General features: G+C 40.3%; 1 protein-coding gene across 1 annotated transcript in view; it reads right to left on the reverse strand.

Moving 5' to 3' along the window:
* Positions 1 to 4520: 4520 nt before the first annotated feature.
* Positions 4521 to 14711, reverse strand: part of XK (X-linked Kx blood group antigen, Kell and VPS13A binding protein) — a 50212-nt gene continuing 40021 nt past the window's right edge. Inside the window, exon 3 of the mRNA XM_004376943.2 lies at positions 4521 to 8273. Within this exon, the coding sequence (XP_004377000.1) occupies positions 7447 to 8273 (827 nt within the window). The 3' untranslated portion in view covers positions 4521 to 7446. The remainder of the gene's footprint in view (positions 8274 to 14711) is intronic.

Consider the following 14711-nt stretch of genomic DNA (forward strand, 5'->3'; position numbering starts at 1 on the left):
CTCTAAGCCTCCAAGACTAGATTTGGGCTCCTTATCTCCGTCTCCATGACCTCCAGGGTATACCCCCATCATACCTCTTACTGTGGCATATTGAAATCGCTAGGATGGGTACCTGTCTCTTCAAATAGACTATGAGTTCTGGAAATTCAGAGCCAGTTTCTTGCCCACCAGTCTACCTTTAGTGCCTAGTCCAACATCTGGTACAGGGAGGGATTCTTTAAATCTGTTTAACTAGTGAATGAATATCTAATTTTCCACCTCTAACCTCTGGTATCGCTGAGTCTTCAGAGATGAAGATAATTCTCCCTGGTCCTACTAGATGCCCCCAGCCCTACAATTTCAATCCTGTGACACTAAGACAAAGATATTCTCCCAGTAAAATCACATATAATGGCCTCTATTTACTCAGTATGTGACTTCTTCCAGAAAACTTCTTAACCAGGAATATATAATGCAAGAGGAGATGAGGTAAGTAATGGAATTTTTTTTTGGAAAGAGGGGATAGGGAGCTTTCACATTCTTCCTCAATTCATTAGCTTAGCTAGGTCTTTTTTTTTTCAATATGTCAGTGGGAGACACTATAGGTTGCTCAGCAAAGGGCTATTTCCTCCTCTGTTTTCGGTGGGACCGTAATTTTACGAGTTCTTTTTCCCATATACTTAGAGATGGTGGCCCCTTTGCCAACCCAAAGGGATGAATGTTGTATAGTCGAAGGAAACCATGGCAATTCCATTCTCCTTACTGGAGATAGGTTTAGATGTGGGCATGTGACTGACTCCTGGCCAACAAGAAACTTGGGAAGATCTGCTGGGGTTGGGTGGCTTCTAGGAAAGATTGTCCTCTGAAATAAGAGAAATACCCAAAGGGAAATTCCCCTTTGGATTTAGTTGTGTAAATGTGATGCCTGGAGCTCAGGTTGCCATTTTGCAACAATAAGAAGCAGCAACAGGTTGAGGATGGCAGAAAGGAAAGATGGAAATTTTCTGGGGCCTGCGAATACCGTCCCCCCAATCTAGAATCACCTGTCTCCAGCTCTTTCTTAGGTTAGATAACAAAACCCTTTGTTTGAGCCACTTTTAATCAGATGTTCTACAAATTGTAGCTGATAGCACTCTGATATAATTTCTAATAAGGACAAGGAGGTGAATTGAAGTATGGGTAGAAATCACGTCATTATCTTGATAATTATATATATATAAATATATATATATATATATTAGTGCTTTGAGATTGTAAAAGCATTTCATCTTGATGGTATACTTTTTTTTTGACGGTAGATACTTTACTTTTTGAAATAACACCTTTAAAATAAAACTGTTTTCTCATCTGTTGAATCAAGCTGGAAATGAGAGAAGCCAAGTGGTTTGTGTGTGAACCACCCTTGTTTAAAACGGAAAAAGAGTATAAGTATACATCAGAAAATATTCCAACAGAGAAAAAACCTTCCGGGGTAGTAATGCCCCAAAATTTCAATTACAAAGGGCCCCTTTTAAGGCACCCTACTATGATAGTGGTTTAATTTTTAATATTTGTTCATGGGGGGGGGCAGGTAATGACGAAGTTCTATGAATAGTCATACTTCTAATCAAAGTGCTGTTTTATCACACACAACAACATCCCCATCTGTTTGAAAATTAATTATATGAGTGTGTACCAGGCATCACTAGTTAGCGTGCAGACATCTCTAGTTAATGGAATGTAATACTGCTCCAATTTTTGGATGCCTGGAGCCCTACAGACAGACACCATTGTTCTAGAAAATTCTGCCACTCCATGTAAGAAGGTCATTTTGCTAGGAGGTGACACCAGGGAACCATTCTCTCCACTGGGGTGGCAGTGGGGATAGCCTTGCAACAACCCTTCAAAATAGAATTTCTAAATCCTGTTTTGTCCCTTGAGTGCTATGGCTCCTGAAAACCTGACTCATTAACTATAGAGTTTGGGTAATTAAGATAGGAAGCAGAGTGATAAGAAATTAAACCAGTATGCATAATGCAGATGTCTACGGAGGATGGTATTCCCAGAGCTCTAGCAAGCAGGCTAAATAGGTTTTAATCAGTAACTCATCATTCAGAGAGATAATTAATTCCGGATGGGAGGTAGGGAGGAAAGGAAAGCATAAGCAGACTCTCAAAATCTATTGGGATAAATCTATCCTCCTTGGAAGGAGGCAAATCCCAAAATTCCCTCACACGGAGGGATATACCACAGCAGAGTCTCAGTGGGCAGTTTTCTGAGAATCTGCTGCAGAGAGAGACTGCTACATACTGCCATTCACTCCCTGAAGATGCTCTGGGTTCTAAAACCTGCTTAAACCAACACTGTTTTAGACCTCCTTGGCCTAATAATGTTCAGAGAAACAACTATATAGAGAAGGTGACAATGAGGAGTGAAGGCATTCCCTAGAGTGGGCCTCTGCAGCAGACAAGCCTTCTTAGCACGTTAGGGGCCTAGTCTGATAGGGTATGTTATGAAAGGAGAGAGTGGGGAATTTCCAGATCTCTAAAAGCTCTGCTGCTATGAAGTGCCCTTAGAGAAAAGACTCAAAATGTTATTCATTTAATTGCAATGTACTGTTGAGATTTCTGTGCTCTTCCCTAGTTGGAAGGAGATGTTCATAGAATATAGAGTCTGCTGGGAGGGGGGCACCAAGATAAATATGGTCATAGTAGAATTATATCTACTTCCTCATCCCCTTCCTAATCTTTACAAGCTTGGTCCCAGGCACTGTAAAACAAAGCCATCATGGGGACAGGGGGTAAACTATAGGCTCACATGTTGTTGTTATTAGGTGCTATTGAGTTGATTTTGACTCATGGTGACTTCATGTGACACAGTGAAACTGCTCCACAGGATTTCTAGGATCTTTATGGAGCAGATTTACAGCTCTTTCTCCCACGGAGCTGCTGGGTGGGTTCAAACCACCAACCTTGTGGTTAGCAGCCAAGAGCATAACCCTTTCACTACCAGGTCTCTTTATTAAACAACAGCAAATACTAGAAGCCTAAAATGGATATCCATGAAAAAGAACTACCTATAGTCAAAGAGTGGAATAAATGCTTATTGAGCAAACAAAAAAAACTGGAGGCGGTTCCATGGACTCTTGGTGTCTTGCAAGGCAGAATCCTAGCACTCTCAAGTTTTTCATTCTACAGAAGGAATTTCCAGGTGAGGTTACTAAGCCATAATTAATCACAGTGAAACTATTTTCAAATTTCTGTTTTTAAAATAATCCCTGAGGTAAAAAAGCCATGTGAGGACTGTACAAAAATGAAAAGGGGAAATTGAAAAAAACAATTTATCATATGAAGAAACATAAACAATATTTATTAGAGACAATAACTGCAAAGCAGCAGCCAGTAAAAGCTCACATCCACAATTTACTGGCTGTGAAGGAGTACAGGCACATACACTCATAACTGTAGCGCTAATATCCTAAGGTGGTTTAGAAGGAAATGCTGTATTTGACAATCAATTTTAACTTTTATTTTCCCATTTACAAGGCTGAAAAGATTAAAACTACATTTAATGAAAGTCTAGCAGTATTAGGCATTCAAGTTGTAAAGCACAATTATCAAAAGATGCTGCTGTGTACTTTATGAAAGACAAGACAAAAAATTACTCATTTGCCATATGAGGCCCTTTCTCAGATTTCATGATCTTTTTCCTTCAAGTACCAAGTGTTTGGCTGCTAATTTCTGTAAACAACTGGTGGTAAGAAATGGGCAACTGCTGAGTTTTCTCCAAGAATAAACACCATTTACTTCTGCCCTTCCATAAGGCCAAAGGCCCACATATCCACTCAAGACACTCATGTGGATGACACTATTTATTCCTTTTCTAACAATAAAAAAATAATCACCTGCTTACAGATTTGAAGAACTATAATAACAACTCCTTAAATATGCGTGGCACTTTAAAAACATTATCAAGCACTTTCACACCAATTATTTAATTTGATCTTTCTGACAACCTTGTGAGGTAGGTTGGGCAAGTGTTATCATCCAAATTTGGTGGATGAGGAAACTGAGGCATAGAGCAATTAAGTAACTTGTAGGGTTGGACAGAGAGATGCCAATCTTTATAGTGGGCTGCCTTCAGTAAGGAAGAGAGAAAGTCTAAAAAACTGTGGTGGTTTTATTTCAATATACTTTGAGGAAGTACTTCGCCCTCATCCAGCCAAGTGATAGTGATTCAGTTGGAGCAGCTGTCATGACAAGTTTGGGCATGTAATTAATTAGATAAAGCACTGAGATTTTTAAAAACTGGTATTGTAATTGAAATACACATTTTAACTCCTAACACGAGGGGATTTGCTGGTTGGTTTGTCTTTAGGACAACCCAGCTCTGCTTTCTGAACGTAAGTTTGCCATTTGAGAGGTATAATACACTTTTAAGGACCGCTGGTGTCACAACTGTTAAAGTGCTCGGCTGCCAACCAAAAGGTTGGCGGTTCAAACCCACCAGCTGCTCCGAGGGAGAAAAGACCTGGCAATTTGCTCCCGTAAAGATTTACAGCCTAGGAAATCTTATGGGGCAGTTCTACTCTGTCCTAGTAGGGTCGCTATGAGTCAGAATCGACTCAACAGCACACAACAACAACAATATACTTTCAAAACAAAAATGCTCAGTTCACCATGGCTTTTGGCATGAAAAAAGCAGTAGTTTCTTTCTCCCAAAGGGAATGAGAGTACATTTACCCAAAGCTGGAGTATCTGTATATCAATGGTTAAAATTGAGAAAATGTCCAATTTAGTTACCAAACCTTTCTGTCCTTATGCATGTATAAGTTGGGCTTTGGGAATCTTACAGACCATCACTGTTAGTTTGGTTTGGGGTCACTCTCAAGATGCTTACCTGTCTTCTACATTAATTTAAAATGTATTTGGAGGTTCTGACCATGACTCCTGCTCAAAGTCACCATTTTTAACCTGTCCCATGACAGACTGGCTATAAGAGCACTGGATAGATGGGTCAGAAAGTTCAGTGATTAGGGGTCCTTAGGCCATCGACCCTGATTGATCTTCAATGTTCAACCTGGTCAGTGACAGGCTGGTAGCTGCTCCCATTCCTTACTCCCACAGCATGACCTGAGGCCACTGTAAAGCTTCAGCGCAAGGATATTTTTCTCTCAAAAGAGCTTGAAAATACTTGGGGTCAATGAACACAGTTAACTGGTTTGATATAAAGGAACACTTGAGATGGCTTAGGAATGGCCTTATACTGTCCTAATCATTATCAAGCCCTTTTGTCAATCAGGAAAGAACCCAAAAAATACAATTCAACATCTTAGTTTTAGTTTACTCACAGTCGTTATATATTTTCAAGGGCTTTTTTTGTATTTCAAGTATATATCTATGCACATATGTGAATATATATATATATATATATGTCTACAGGGGGAGTATATGTTGTATGAAGTACCCTTTTTATTATTTATGTTCACTACTTAATTTAGGCCTATTAAAATAGGGCAAGTGACAAATGATGTGCTAACAGGGAGGACATAGATGATTTGTAGTTTTATTTTTATTTGGTTAAAAAATAAACCAAAAATATTATCTGTTGCCTGGATGTCCCCATAAAATTAAACCACAAATACTGACTAAACAAAGAGAATTTCAAAGGAGAAAAAAACATCCCCCCAAAATAAAATGGAAGCTCTGCAGTTTAGGAGCTTACAGATGCATTTTTATGAGACTGTATAAAAATATTACACAATATGTATGCCCTGTGAAAGAATATTTACTGTTTCACTGATCTCTGAATGTACTGGAAATTGATCATTAAATTGCGTTTTGTTTTGTGTGTGTATAAAATTACTTGTAAATTCAATACCAACAAGAATTTTTTAAAAAAAATTACCAGGAGATGGCCAGATAAATAAGCCTTGCAGATTAATAAAGTCAGAGAAGCGGATCCCTATTCATCCTGGTAAAAATAGAGTCCATAAGCAGAGTGCTCAGATTTTCCTCCAATCCTTATTCCAAATCAGTATGATCTTAACCTGTTTCCAGGCATTTCACTGTCTATGTTTTAATAGTAGAAATGATGGCCCTGGATCCAGGCATTTTTCCAGAACAATTGAGGATATGCTACATAATCTCTTTTTATTAAACAAATAAGGTACCAGAGTAAAGGAGAAATTATAAGGGATACAAGGGTATAAGAGAATAAAATTGGAGATCTTGTTAACTCACTGTTATGCCAAATGAAAATGCATTCAATGAAACACACAAATCTTCTGATCATTTCATCTCTTTTTTATAATTTAAAAGTTTCTGAAGTCAATCTCCAACTGGGGGGCGGGGGAGGCAGAAAACCCGTTTCCTTCAAATAATGAAAATCAAAATGCCCTATGTTCCTGCACTGGGTAAGAGATTTCTCTGGGGTTTTCCAGAAATTTTTAAGTTAAAAAGGTAACTCTTTTCTAAAATGTTCCTGGCAGGCAAGGAAAAGGGCAGTGAAGACTGTGAATTTTCTTTTCTTTTTTTTAAAAGAAGACAAATCCTAAAAAATTCTACTGGACATTTCCCAGAATTGCAGGACAAGCCTGAAACTTGAAATCTTGAGAAGGTTTAAGTCTACCTACTAGGAGATTCGTATCTTCAACCATCCTCAGATGGTAAGAACTCTTAGAGAAGCCTACATAATTCTGATGTTTTAACAACCCTCCTGATCCAGAATTTCTTCAGCATATCTAAGGAACATAACATTCCTGAAATTCCAGCACTTCCATAACCAAACGTAGAATTCAATTTTGCATTCATGGATCCTTGGGAATAAAATCTCCAAATCTAGGCTCTTTAATCAATTGGATCTCAGAGATGGCATGCCATGGTGGTTACAGCTGGTTATATACACAGGGGCCTTATGAGGTAAAGATGGGGCATCTATTTAAAAAAAAAAAAAAACTTGAACAGCCATCCCTGTAAACTCCAACAGAAATGATGTCACTGATGGTAAAACCCCAGTAACCTTCTCTGATCAGCATGAGAGCTCTTGGGCAAAAACTTTGCTCAGGATAATAAATCATCAGGCTACTCAGACCTGCAGTCCAGAAAACTTGAAAACAAGAAAGCCCCTCTCCTCATTCTACCTGATGGACGAACCAGCCCAATTCAGATTTTATGGGTTTACGTCCTGCAGTGTGACAACAGTCTATGGTACATTGCCAGTGAAAAGGCCAGTAATGCCTGGAAGAACATGATCACTTGTGAACTGTGATGCTTTGGCCAGCTTCCTCCAAGACATAGAGGTTTTCTTGGCTTCTCTTTGTGGTTTCCACACTCCCAAGAGCTCTATAAAAGGGAGAAGCTCACAGCTCACAAGAGTTGAGAGCTACCTTCCTGCTTTGTTATCTATGGAGGGCTCATTACTTGTATGAAGAACATGGATCAACCCAGAAAACAAGATGTCTGTACCCCCAAGAGACCCCAGGTCCTGTTAAGCAGAGCAGAACTCGTCGGCATTCAAGATCTGGCTGGGCACAGAACTGATTTTACTGCTAGAAGGTGTCTCATCTTTGTCTTCGGATGACCTTTGGTCTGTCTTTTCTGCTAACTGGCAGGATTTCTGATGCCTGCAGGCACAGAAGACACACCTAAACCATGCCCGAAAGCCTTCAGAAACACTGGTGGAAAAGAGCTTTTTGCAAGGGTGGAAGAACTGATAGAACACAAGCATGAAGAGAATAGCTGTACAGTACCCGACGAGCAGCTGCAGAATCAAGAGAGGTGCACACACATACATATAGATGTTGGTCTTGTGAAGGTACCACATGAGGAGGAGGAAGGCGTTCTCAATGAATCTCATCATATAGTACACCAGCAGCCGGTACCAGTTCTGGGACTTGCTAATGAGGTCTGGGCTGTTGATTTTCAGCTGCACAGCTGACCAGCAGAACATGTTGATGCCAGCATACAGCAAGGTGAGGAAGCATAGCACGATGGTGGTGCCCACCCGACTGAGTGCTTTCTCGATGTTCTCAGGGAATGGGGAGCCACTGCACCAGAAGAGCATCCAGGGGTACAAGAAGAAGCTCAAGAAGTTGACAAATACATCAACCACCACCCAGGTCTTCAGGACAGAGGTAAAGAGGACCAGGACCACAACTCGAGTGGCAATCTCAAAGCTCCTCCAGAGGAAGATGCAGACATAGGCGAGGGGCTTCACTTTGACCTCGTATTCATCATACTTGATCTTGATGGCTAGGATGTTACAGCGCAAGGCTCCATACACAATGGACAACAGGGACAGAGTCATGAAGAGGCCTGGAGAGAGAAGAAAAAGAGCACTTTCAAGTCTCACCTCCACCAAGAATCTTACTGTGGCAGTTGTACTGTCAGTTCTCTGCCCATATTCCTTGGACCCTTTTGCTTTATGTGCACCGGCTGACTTTCAGCAGTCAGTATAGGCATCATTGTATGCCTGAGGGATTTTTTTAGAACTGCAGAAGGCTGCTCTGCCCAGGTACCTGGCAGGCTGAAGCACTGGGGAAGTAATATCCCTGGGAGAGCCCTCAAACAATGACTGATGAAAGCTGGAGTATAACTACCTCAGTTCCTCCACCTTTTGGGTAGAATAACTCTGAGACATGTGTTCTATACCATTTCCCAGTGTTTTCTCATATGATTAATTTATATGTGATAGATTGATCTCTATATAACTGTCTTAAGGAGTCCCTGGGTGGTACAAACAGTTAAGTGCCTGACTACTAGCCGAAAGATTGGTAGTTCCAACCCACGCAGAGGCACCTCAGAGGACAAGCCTGGTGATCTGCTTACAAAAGGTCACAACCTTGGAAACCCTATGAAGCAGTTCTACTCTACACACATGGGGTTGTCATGAGTTGGAATCAACTTGACATTAAGTAACAACAACAAATTTGTCTGAATAATGTAACCTTTATTAGCTGCCTTCCTTTCCCTGTCTCACTTCCCTTCTTTCACGCTGGTGTTCCCTACACCTCCCAAAATAACTACATGTACTCAAATCCTTATCTCAGGGCATGCTTCAGGAGCAACTCAAACTAAGACACCTTCCTGACCAGACCTCAACCTGTCTGACTATGTAGAGTCCTTCACATGGTATGTTTTGTTTCCTCAATTGGCTGATAAGCTTCTAGGGAGCCAAGATGTTGTCTGATATTTCTTCTTGATGCCCCTCAACACATACCAGTAATAGGTACATTAACAGAAGGCACTCAATAACAAATTGCCTAGTGGGCTCCTCTCTATCCGCAGAACTTTTGTTACTTATATGCTGACTACAGAATGTTCACTTTCTTTACTCTTCTGTTATATTCTTAAATTCTGCAGAGACCTGAAGAAATACCAACCTTACTGAGAGTCAATACGTCTTGGGCTGAAAGGCCTTAATGTATCAAGAATTCTCAATTCTAGCTGTTTATTTATTAAAATGACTTATGAATAATGGGTTTTTCCAGTTTATAAGAAGCAGCAGTTTACAGGGACAAGACGTGGTTCATTTAAATGAAGCATGGTACCATGTTCAAGACTACGACATTGCTGGTCTTGAATTCTAATATGTAAGAAATGTACTGCCAATCCATGAGCACAGACTATGTGATAAAAAGGAAGTATCACTTAATACAGGGTGCCAGCAACCCGAAATATTGGAGCAAGGAGGGACGGGAGGCAGGGTTTTGAGTTAGGAACCAAGAGCCTGGCTCTGGTTCTACTCTTGTCTCACCAGCTTACACTGGGAAAATTACAACCTCTCTGGGTTCAGTTTTCTCACACATAAAATTGAGATGATAATACCTTTCATGTCTGCTTCTTAAAATGCAATGTCTATGTAACACTGCCCATGTAACACTTTTCATGCAACATAGTTTTCTCTGCCTAAAAGTATAATTTTAAATACATGGGAATAAAGTGATTTCTTTTCTTATTTAAGTTCTGAAACAATGGAAAAACATCTATATTTCATGGGCATAAAAACTCTAAAGCTTTGGTATTTGCCTGGGAGAAGCTCAATTTTACTCAAAGCATCAAGTTTTTGCATAGCCTTTCGGTGCTGACTTAAATTATTGACATCATTCACTGGAAAGACTGGCATCTACTAATCAAATTTAAGGTAAAAACACTATCAGAGGAGTAGAATGGAAAGTAATTGGGCTGATTTATTTTTTTTCTGAGATGTTAATTTTAGTGGAACATTTTAAAGCAATACATATTAGGGATATAGTTTTATATTTGTGGTCACAAATTTCTATACCCTAAGGATACATACAGTATTGAGTCATGTTTTTTTAGCCCTTTTGTTTTCTCTACTATAAGAAAAATACTTTAAATGCAGAAGATGCATAAAGAATTAAATGCACAATTATATATTCATGCATATATAATATTTATATTGTTATATTTATGGCGTTTTAACTCCAAATTATTTCTTTTAACTATACAATGACCCAAATAAATTTTTAAGCATCTATCCATTTTTCGCTTGTTAGGTCAATTATTTCCAAATTACATCTTTTTTCTCTATCAAGAGAATTAGTCAATTGTCCAATTGGTACTTAGTAGCAATCAACTGCTAAAGTCTTCTGAGAGTACAGAGAAATTATCTGGAAATCACTGACTTCAATCATCACTTCTACTGTTGGGTGCTCACTGCATAATGTCACAGATAGAAAGGGTGCCAGGAAGGGAGATATACCAGGGAGATAAGAAGCTTTTACAAAATGCTCAGCATGTATATTTTTCCTTCTAGGATTAAGCTGTTATATAATGAATGACTAGGATGATGCTCATGCAAATACTCACTTATTCAGACTTACATGGAGAAAAGTTACTTGACACCCTCTCCTAACTTTATCTTCCCAAAGTCAATACAAAGAGGATTAGTTGGCAGTCCCACCCATTTAAGTGGCACTTCATAGAAGTCTAACATTCAGTAATATTCCTATTCTCAATTCCTAGGGGTGTGTGTGTGTGTGTGTGCGCGCGCGCGCGTGCCGATGTTGTTTTTATCTTTTATTAGAAGGCAAGACATCACTTTAGGCAAAGCTTAAAGGTTTTGGCAATATTCCAAACCCTTGCCACAGTCTAAAAGCCTTCTCATGCACAATTTCAGGCAAATGAACTCTTTCCAAATAAATTCTCTTCCTACTTCACAGAGAAAATAGTTATCATTAAGCATAAAGTTGCTCATTTCCTGATTTGACACTACAAACTTAATCTTTATGCAAAGTCATGGAGAAGACTTTATTCCCTAGAATTCCTCCTAGGAAGGGAATTCTATTTGTAGGACAGGGGGAACAATTTCTCTATTGCTTTAGAGAGGTAAGGGAGGCTGCCCTCAAGATGGAGGATGGTAGAAGGCTGTTCTCTGTAATGTGACTACTCTCTATATACCTCAGATCTTTAGTTGCATGATAAGGATCAACATGAATCCAAGCCCCATAATGTGAAGATTGATCCAGTCCTCACATTCCCACTCCTCCATCCTCATTGCCAGCCTCCTCCATGGCACTCTCTCTCTGACCCTAGCCACCCAGAGCTAGGTCAGAGCTCACAAGTTAAAAGAATATCGTCCTTCAGACTGCCAAATAGGCAGACGCCAGCCTCAAGTTTAGGGAATCCACATGACACCCCAACCTTCTGGCCTGTTGGCCACAAATCTGGAGCTTGTTTCCCACTACCCCTTCAGGATGCCAGGTGCAAGCTCAGGAGTCCACAAAACACCCTTACTTTCTGACCTGCTGGCTCCCGCTGCTTCTTTGGGTTCAATAATTCACTGGAACGACTCACAGAACTCACAGAGCGTATACCATATTTATGACTACAGATTTATTATAACCAAAAAGGATACAAATGAAGAAACACAGAGGGAAAGGTTTGGGAGGGTTCCCAACCACGAAGCTTTCATGTCCCAAGGGACGTGCTATGCTCCAAAGAACAGATGTTCTCGCCAACTAAGAAGCTCTCTGAGCCTTAGTGTTCTGGGCTTTAATAGCAAGCTAAATCAAGCCTCCCGAGGCTAGCTGATATTAGCCTTCCAGGTGAGTCTTTTCTGGTCTGGCCAGATCCCACTTGCCAGCACAAATCCTTAGGTATGGCCTGAAAGTCCCAGACCAAGGCACCCTAATTATTCCAAGGGTCATTTCTCTAGAGCCAAGGACAAAGACCACCTTACTTAGGTTAAAACTAGATCATTTACTCCAAATTTAGTAAAGTGACTGGACTCACAAAATGCTTGGGTGAAACAGACTTTTCATGAAAATTAGTGAATGACTTCAAGGGGGACCTGAGGCAGCCTGATATGGAATGCAGTGGCAAAGGGAAACTAGAGGAAGTAAGCCCGGTAAGCATCTGGAAATCGGAATTTTAACAAGATTTCAGAGGGACAGTGATTCTTATCACTTTTCCTCTCAACTCAGTAAACAAAGTGTCTTTCTTACTGTCTAAAGCCAGGCTCTCCACCTGTACCACATTCCATCACTCACCTCCTTCTCAAGAACCTTGCTCCATCACGTATCATCACATTTCTCTTCTAAATCTTCAACTGCTCCCTCCTTGCTCTTTTTTTTCCCTGAGCGTAGTATGAATGTGCCTAAGTCTGCTGCATCTAAAAAAACCATCCTTCATTGGCAAAAGAAGTACGTAATTGTTGAAGCTGTGTGATGAATACAGGGGGGTTCCTTATACTATCCTCTCAACCTTTTTGCATGTTGGAAACTTTCTATGATTATGAACCTAAAAGAAAGGAAGGGTGGAAGGGAGGGAGGGAGGAAGAAAGAGGGAAGAAGTGAGGAAGGAGCCTTTCATTTACACTGTACTTCTTTCTGTCTACTACTGGGCTCTTTGACACTTTTCAGCCAGGCTTCTTGTGTTGCCTCTAATCAAAACACTCACTTCCTAATCTTCAACTCCTTGCCATCCCGATTCTGGTCTTGCCACTGTACTGAAATTGTTCTCTGGGTTACAATGGCATTCTAATGTCCAAATCCCATGAATTCCTTTAAGTCCTCTTCCCCGACCTCTTTGCAACATTTGATATTGTTCACTCTCACTTTCTTGAAACTCTTCCTAGAGTAATGATCCTCTTCTCACTTTCCTGGTGGCCCCTTCTCAGTTTCCTTCATAGGCACATCTTTCTCTTTCTACTCAGGAACTATGGTTTTATTTTCTCCTATACAGTCTTCAATATCCAAGGGCCTACCATATTCCTCTTCCTAGACATCCCATAGATGCATTAAAAACAAAAACAGAACAAAACTTATCTTTCCTTAGAAATTTCCTCTAGCAGTCCATGACACTGTCACCTCTGTTGTTGTTGTTTGGTGCCATCAAGTCAGTTTCAACTCAAAGCGACCCTATGTGCAACAGAATGAAACACTGCCCGCTCCTGCGCTATCCTCACAATCGTTGTTATGCTTGAGCCCACTGCTGCAGTCACTGTGTCAATCCATCTCATTGAGGGTCTTCCTCTTTTTCACTGACCCTCTACTTTACCAAGCATGATGTCCTTCTCCAGGGACTGGTCCCTCCTGATAACATGTACAGAGCATATGAGATGTAGTCTCGCCATCCTGCTTCTAAGGAGCATTCCGGTTGTACTTCTTCCAAGACAGATTTGTTTGTTCTTTGGGCAGTCCATGGTATATTCATTATTCTTCACCAACATCACAATTCAAGGTGTCAATTCTTCGGTCTTCCTTATTCATTGTCCAGCTTTCACATGCAGATGAGGCGACTTAAAACATGGCTTTGGTCAGGCGCACCTTGGTCTTCAAGGTGACGTCTTTGCTTTTTAACACTTTGAAAAGGTCTTTTGCAGATTTGCCCATTGCAATACGTCGCTTGATTTCTTGACTGCTGCTTCCATAGGTGTTGATTGTGGATCCAAGTAAAATGAAATCCTTAACAACTTCAATCTTTGCTCCGTTTATCATAACGTTGCTTAATGGTCCAGTTGTGAGGATTTTTGTTTTCTTTATGTTGCGGTGTAATCCATATTGAAGGCTGTGGTCTTTGATCTTCATCAGTAAGTGCTTCAAGTCCTCTTCACTTTCAGCAAGCAAGGTCGTGTCATCTGCATATCACAGGTTGTTAATAAGTCTTCCTCCAATCCTGATGCCATGTTCTTCTGCATATAGTCCAGCTTCCCGGATTATTTGCTCAGCATACAGATTGAATAAGTATGGTGAAAGGATACAACCCTGACGCATACCTTTCTTGACTTTAAACCACACAGTATCCCCTTGTCTTGTTCAAATCACTGTCTATGTACAGGTTCCTCATAAGCACAAATAAGTGTTCTGGAATTCCCGTTCTTCACAATGTTATACATAATATGTTATGATCTACACAGTTGAATGCCTTTGCATAGTCAATAAAACACAGGTAAACATCTTTTTGGTATTCTCTGCTTTCAGCCAGGATCCATCTGACATCAGCAATGATATCCCTGGTTCCACGTCCTCTTCTGAATCTGGATTGGATTTCTGGCAGTTCCCTGTCGATGTACTGCTGCAGCCACTTTTGAATGATCTTCAGCAAAATTTTACTTGTGAGTGATGTTAACGATATTGTTCAATAATTTCCGCATTCAACTGGATCACCTTTCTCGGGAATAGGTATAAATATGGATCTCTTCCAGTCAGTTGGCCAGGTAGCTGTCTTCCAAATTTCTTGGCATAGACAAGTAAGCACTGCTAGCGCTGCATCCATTTGTTGAAAAAT

Source organism: Trichechus manatus, unplaced genomic scaffold, assembly GCF_000243295.1.
Source record: "Trichechus manatus latirostris isolate Lorelei unplaced genomic scaffold, TriManLat1.0 scaffold00046, whole genome shotgun sequence".
In the NCBI taxonomy this organism is placed as follows: domain Eukaryota; kingdom Metazoa; phylum Chordata; class Mammalia; order Sirenia; family Trichechidae; genus Trichechus; species Trichechus manatus.